This window comes from Limulus polyphemus, unplaced genomic scaffold, assembly GCF_000517525.1.
Source record: "Limulus polyphemus unplaced genomic scaffold, Limulus_polyphemus-2.1.2 Scaffold3154, whole genome shotgun sequence".
NCBI classification, from domain to species: Eukaryota; Metazoa; Arthropoda; class Merostomata; order Xiphosura; family Limulidae; genus Limulus; species Limulus polyphemus.
This window is the reverse complement of record NW_013668764.1, coordinates 111,585-119,316: the sequence shown is the minus strand read 5'-3', so window position 1 is coordinate 119,316 and position 7,732 is coordinate 111,585. Positions and strand designations below refer to the sequence as shown.

Genomic DNA, 7,732 nt, shown 5'->3' with positions numbered 1-7,732 from the left:
ATAATTAGTTCGTGAAACTAGAGGCTAAATTAGTTACCAACTTGGTTTATCACTTCATTTATTAAAGATAAAATATTAATAATTAGTTCGTGAAACTAGAGGCTAAATTAATTACCAACTTGGTTTATCACTTCATTTAGTAAAGCTAGAACATTAATAATTAGCTCGTGAAACTAGAGGCTAAATTAATTACCAACTTGGTTTATCACTTCATTTATTAAAGATAAAACATTAATAATTAGCTCGTGAAACTAGAGGCTACATTAATTACCAACTTGGTTTATCACTTCATTCCTGAAAAAGTTGATTTTTCAACTTGTTTTATCTTTATTCACAAAATATTGAATTGGATAATTGCTGTACAGCTATTAAGTTTTTAACAGACCATATAAAAAAAAACTTTTATTTTATACATTCTGGGGGTTTGAATACATATGCATATATATATGTATGTTATTTTACAAGCAATATATAGTTTCTAATGAAAGAAAAAGTTTATCAATTCCAATTTAAAACTGTAAATCCAAATATAGCCGTTATTAAGTGCTTCAGTTCACTTAACTTTGTTTTCCACAAAAACTGTCTGGTCTGACCCTTACATCTTTTCTGAAAAGCAGCAATTAATAATTATTAACAAAAAATAAAGATTTATGAAGTTATATTATCCTAAACTAAATTATGATTAACTTTTTTTAACCTATTATAAAACTGTAATAAATCTTAACTACAAATACAATTTGTTAGTCAGTTTTAAGTATTATTTCACCTTATTTATCCAGATTAAAAAAATTACAAGATCGTATTATTCAGCAAATCTTATTATCAAAAGTTAAATATTGATACATATTTTATTCATATTTAAATATGTTTGTTCTCTAGATTTAAGTATTATTAAACCTTATTATCCAGATCAAAATACTACCAGATTTTAATTAAACCTCATTATCTGGATTAACACAATATCAAATCTCAATATTCAACAATTTTTTTTTATTCGAAATAACCATTATACCTTATTATACATATTAAGTCATTATTATATCGTACTATCAAATATAAACATCAATTGATTTAAAGAATAAAATAATATAAAGTTTGATTTACAGAGTAAACGATTATGAAATACCTTATTCTGAAATAAATCATAATCAAACCTTTAATCGGAATATATTAAAATTAAAGTTCTAATATTTCTAATAAATCTGTTATTTTATTTACTGAATACGTAATTTTGTGATTTTATAATCACCCACTTCAAAATACAAAACTTTCACGAGTTTTACTAGTATTTTCGGTTGTCTTTCTTGTACATGTCGTTATTTCAACTCTGTAATAAAGTCACAATATTACAACATTCGAGACTTAGCTCTAAACTGACGTTAAGGTAGAAGAACAACTCCAGAAATATAGAATAAATCACATACCCACAGTTCTTCTGGAGAAGCCGACACTCGTTCAGATATAGTTTACCGTCCGAACCACATACAACTTCAGGAAACGGTACACAAATCCGGGGACAGTCTCGAACCTGCACACACTGTTTCATATCCACTACCCGAATTCCCTCTCTAGTAAAATTCCATAAATTAACATGAATTAATTAACAGAAAAAAAAATGGCCACCTAATCCGGAAAAATCGAAAGTTACTTTTTATCTAAACACAGTTAAGAGCTTATGATTTTAACCTTTCATAAATATCAATCGTATTCTTATTCTTAAAAATGAGATTAAAATGCTATTTTTTCTGGAGTTAACGCCCAAAATTGAACTTTATTTCAAAGGGAAGAAAAATAAAAACAAAACAACAACAACAAAAAAACGTGCCTTTTCTACACACCAAGATAGGATGACACAAATGCACCCTTTATTTTATAAAAGTGAGGCCTAACATGGCCAGGGAGCTCGACTCGTAATCTGAGGGGAATCCCCGTCCCACCAAACATGCTCGCTTTTTCAGCCGTGGGGGTGTTATAATGGTATGGTCAATCCCATTATTCGTTGGTAAAAGAGTAGCCCAAGAGATGGCGGTGGGTGGTGATGACTAGCTGCCTTACCTCTAGTCTTACACTGCTAAATTAGGGACGGCTAGCGCAGATAGTCCTCGTGTAGCTTTGCGCGAAATTCAAAACAAAACAGAAATTTGTAGAAGTGAACGAATTATTTGAGAGAAATGCTTAGAAGAAAACATGAAATATTTGAGAGAGTTATGAAAAGGTTAAAATTACAATTAAGATATGATAATGAAAAAAAAAGAGGATTTGATAAACGTGAGAATCAACGTCAAGAAACCACACATTTCTGGAGAATCAATGTGAAGAAACCACACATTGCTGGAGAATCAATGTGAAGAAACCACACATTTCTGAAGAATCAATGTCAAGAAACCACACATTTCTGGAGAATCAATGTGAAGAAACCACACATTGCTGGAGAATCAATGTGAAGAAACCACACATTGCTGGAGAATCAACGTGAAGAATCTACACATTTCTGGAGAATCAATGTGAAGAAACCACACATTTCTGGAGAATCAATGTGAAGAAACCACACATTTCTGGAGAATCAATGTGTAGAAGCTACACATTTCTGGAGAATCAATGTGAAGAAGCCACACATTTCTGGAGAATCAATGTGAAGAAGCCACACATTTCTGGAGAATCAATGTGAAGAAACCACATATTTCTGGAGAATCAATGTGAAGAAACCACACATTTCTGGAGAATCAATATGAAGAAACCACACATTGCTGGAGAATCAACGTGTAGAAACCACACATTTCTATCTTTAGACTGAAAAATGGAATAAACTGAGTGAAAATCATAGCAATTTTACAGCAAAGAAGGAGTTTATATTGGCTAAGCCCTAAAGTTTCACTCATCAGGGTAGACTAGTACTCATAGTTACATTTATATTCTGTACGGTGTTTTTTTTTTTGACGGAGCTAATAAGGAAAACTGAAAATAGCTTTAAAATATTTACCAGATTCAATAACACAAAAAATAAAATAAAATCCTACCCGCAAGTCTTCTTCCGCAGGTAACATTCGTTGAAATACACACGACCGTCTGACCCACAAGTTGGATCATAAACCTCGAGACATTGTTGAGGGCAAGGATCGTAACTGCGGAATTCTGGGAAATTTAACATCACGTAGAATATTATTACATTAAATAATCACGTGTGTTGGTATTTTGAAAATAATTATAAAGAAACTTTAATACCTATTTCTTATGCTTCACGATATTATGAATTAAAAGACATAATTTAAAAGTGTGGGTATGCGCGTCCATGTTTGAATCCTGTTACCACAACAACAAAAAAGAATATATCGCACGACGTAGTTTGATGCCGTGAGTGCGTTATAAGACTAACGATTAAATCTCATTATTTCGTCAATCAAGAGTTGGCGGTAGGCGCTGTTGAGCAGCTGCCTTTCACCTAGTCTATCAGTTCATAATTAAGAACGGCTAGCGTATATGCCTCTTGAGTAGCTTTGCGCAAATATTCAAAACCAAACATACAAATGAACAATGGTACACTTGCTAGTTACAATTTCATGTAATATTGCACATGTAAGATTTTTAGTTTTGGCACCATAAAATTATTGTCACTCCCTTAGTGTTCAGTATGAGTTACATAGCACAATGGAGGAAGCAATAAAAGCAATCCATAATTTGAGCTAAAAGCTTTCAATGGGTAAATGTTTGTAAAATGTCAACAAACAAGGATGCTCGTGATGAAAGAGATCGGACCTTTTGGATTGTTTTGATACTCCCGTTTTATGTGCAGGTTGTCGTATGATACTTCCGTTTCATGTGCAGGTTGCCATATGATACTTCTGTTTTATGTACAGGTTGTCATATGATACTTCCGTTTTATATACAGGTTGTCATATGATATTAACGTTTTATACGCAGATTGTCGTATGATACTTCCGTTTCTTATGCAGGTTGTCGTATGATACTTCCGTTTCTTATGCAGATTGTCGTATGATACTTCCGTTTTTTATGCAGATTGTCACATGATACTCCCGGCTTATCTACAGATTGTCACATGATAATTCCGTTTTATGTGCAGATTGTCATATTATACTTCCGTTTTATGTGCAGGTTGTCATATGATACTCCCGGCTTATCTACAGATTGTCACATGATAATTCCGTTTTATGTGCAGATTGTCATATTATACTTCCGTTTTATGTACAGGTTGTCATATGATACTTCCGTTTTATGTGCAGGTTGTCATATGATACTACCGTTTTATCTGCAGAGGGTCATACGATACTTTCGTTTTATGTGCAAGTTGCCATATGATACTTCCGTTTCATGTGCATATTGTCATATGATACTTCCGTTTTATGTGCATATTGTCATATGGTACTTCCGTTTTATATGCAGATTGTCACATGATACTCCCGGCTTATCTATAGATTGTCACATGATACTCCCGTTTTATATGCAAGTTGTCATATGATACTTCCGTTTTATGTGCATATTTACATATGATACTCTCATTTTATCTGAAAGTTGTCATATGATACTTCCGTTTCATGTGCAGGTTGTCATATGATACTTCCGTTTTGTGTACAGGTTGTCACATGATACTTCCGTTCATATGCAGATTGTTACATGGGACTCACTTATGCAATAAGAATATTTAAATAAAGTAAGTAAAAAAAATGAATTTTTCCAGTTGGATAACGCTTTTAATAATCACATTGTAAGACATTCAAAAGTTAGATTGAAAGCGTGGCATAAAAAGACATTTTGTTGGAGGTATTTCTAACTTAATAATTACACCATTTATACCAAATATACTAAACGAAAATATATTATATACGGAATATTAAAGAAAATTCCTACCTCTGTGTTGGATATAACAGGTTTTTAAGGTAAAAAAGAAATACATTATAAACGGAATATTAAAGAAAATTCCTACCTCTGTGTTGGATATAACAGTTTTTAAGGTCCTGGGTCTTCACTTCTTTCCTGTAACAAGTAAATTATTGTGTGACCATAATAGTCAAAGAAAGTTTCATTTTCACAGCATATTACGAGAAAAAAAAATAGCAACCATATTTCTAGACAAATATCCATTCTCTTACAGGAAAAAAACGCCTCTTTGATTAACAGATATATTGTGGTTTTTCGATAAGGAAAAAAATAAAGCGACTATATCGAACTTAAATGGAGGGAAAATGAGGCATTGACAGCTTTGGTAACAATATCCAAAAATTTATTGGGCTTGGAATTGTGAATTTAAAATCTATGTTATCGTGGTCAGTCCCTATATTATTATTTTTTACATTAATGTGTTATTTTTTGAACGAACATAAGGATGGAATTTAAAAAAATATCTCTTCTGTAAAGACTTACGTTCGATTTATATAACAGATACATATATATATATTAGCAAAATATTATAAACTGTGGATAATTCTAATTTTAGACGTCTGGCGCCATCTATATTTCAAACAAAACATTATTTTCAACTTAAAAAACAACTTACAAACTTAATTTTTGTATCAAGATTTTTCACGGAAGAATAGCTTTTGTAAAATATTTGTGATGTTTGCCAGTACCACGTGAATAAATGAAACTTGATATCTTGGGTTTAATACCGAATATTATCATTGAAGGGAACGGTTTTTCGTAAACGAAAATTATTGTTAAGATACAAATAGCTGAAGAAAAAATAAAGAGACTTAGTTACATGAAGGACGTTTTTATTAATTGTCGTCGATATTGAGTTATTTGTAACTTGGGAAGTATGCTCGTGATGAAAGTGCTCGAAGTTTTTGGATTGTTTTCACAATTCCGTTTTATGTGCAGGTTGTCATATGATACTTCCGTTTTATCGAGGCTTAAGCCCCTACGCACTTTAGTGTTGTGTGTACGTTATAAGAGAGAGATGGTCAAATCCTTCTATTCGGTCAGTTGAGCTGCCTTCTCTCTTGTCTATAAAATTCGAAATTAGGGACGGCTATGAACAGTTAGCTCGAAATTAGGGACGGCTATGCACAGGTAGCTCGAAATTAGGGACGGCTATGAACAGGTAGCTCGAAATTAGGGACGGCTATGAACAGTTAGCTCGAAATTAAGGTCGGCTATGCACAGGTAGCCTGAAATTAGGGACGGCTATGAACAGTTAGCTCGAAATTAAGGTCGGCTATGCACAGGTAGCTGAAATTAGGTCGACTATGCACAGGTAGCTCGAAATTAGGGACGGCTATGAACAGGTAGCTTTTCGTGCAGCTCTAACGAGAGAATTCTGAAAGAAACAGCAGGTCCTATGACTCGCTGCTTTTTACGTTGTTTTAGCGCAAAGCTATATAATAGGCTGTCTGCCTCTGTACACCACGGAGAATCAAACCTCGGATTTTAGAATTGTATGTCCTCAGACTTACCACTCTTTCACTGGAGGACGTTTTACACATTGCTGTTTATTGTTACTACTTTACAAGAAGGAGATCTTTGAAATTGATTTTGCACCATTATTCTAGTCTTACTTTTGCACCATTATTCTAGTCTTACTTTTGCACCATTATTCTAGTCTTACTTTTGCACCATTATTCTAGTCTTACTTTACAGAGAAATGATGGAAATAATTCTAATGTCATACTTAGATTTTACTGGTTTTGTAAGTTATGCAAGGTGGTTAATTGAGGACTTCTTAAACTAAAAAATCGGGTTTTCGACATCCGCGGTGGGCAGAGCACAAATAGTCCATTGCGTAGCTTTGCGCTTAATAACAAAGAAACGGTTATCACCTTCGACAAAAGAATGATGGAAAATATCAACAACCTATGTCAAGTTTAATTTTTATGGCTTTTTTTTGTTAGCTTTTAACTTATTTATGATTGTTTTCCTTGTTTTTATTTTTACCGTATTATATTATTTCAGCGGGAGGCCATGGTTTGCGTGATAGGGCTGCGTTACGGATGTTCTAAGGTTCGCCCTTGTGATATCCTCTGGGTGCGTTATAGAAGTAACAGTTAATCTCGTTATTTGGTAAGAGTTGCCATGTAGGCGGCGGGTGCTGTTGACTTTTTGCTTTCCCTTTCTAAATTAGGGACGGATTTCCTGAACCTAGGCGTGGCTTACCTGTCCACTCAGCCCATCTGTCGTAAAAGGTGCCGTTTACTGAAAAACGAACTGGATATCAGCGAATTAAATGTTAGTTGGAAAGGGTCTTTAGTTGCAACGTACACGTAACAGTAGTGGTTGTTATATATGAACTAATGATTGCTGTTAGTTTTAGTTTAGTTTGCGAATAAGTGATCAATATAGCTTTATATACTGGTATTTAGTTTTGAATGCAGAAATGGTTCATAAACCCCAACTTCTCAGGAAATTAAAGTTGCTTTAGAATACGAAGCACAAGATTCTAATATAAAATAATCCAGTAATTAAACAAACTAGATGTTCCAAGGAGGGAATGTCAAGGAACACCAAAATGGTCGACGTTTAATCTTTACTTAAATTAACATTCACCGTGCTAGTTATTGCTTCTTAAAGTTTTACTTTATAACAGTGTGTACTCCCCCCCCCCAGAGTGGCTCAGCGGTAAACTAAATTGAGGGCTTATCGTGTCAAAATTCGGGATTCGATTCTTGCGGGGTGCACAGTAAAGAGAGTCTATTTTGCATCTTTACATGTAATAACAAACAGGGGCATGATCTTTGAAATGACTGGAAGTGAGGGGAGGTTAAAAAGTTCTCACGATCGGAAA

General features: G+C 33.6%; 1 protein-coding gene across 1 annotated transcript in view; it reads right to left on the bottom strand.

Moving 5' to 3' along the window:
• Positions 1–413: 413 nt before the first annotated feature.
• The window catches only part of LOC111088118, a 19,035-nt gene continuing 11,716 nt past the window's right edge, over positions 414–7,732 (bottom strand). The window contains exons 5-8 of the mRNA XM_022397126.1: positions 4,940–4,989; positions 3,018–3,132; positions 1,425–1,568; positions 414–606 (exon numbers count right to left, since the gene is read on the bottom strand). Coding sequence (XP_022252834.1) covers positions 558–606; positions 1,425–1,568; positions 3,018–3,132; positions 4,940–4,989 — 358 coding nt within the window. The 3' untranslated portion in view covers positions 414–557. The remainder of the gene's footprint in view (positions 607–1,424; positions 1,569–3,017; positions 3,133–4,939; positions 4,990–7,732) is intronic.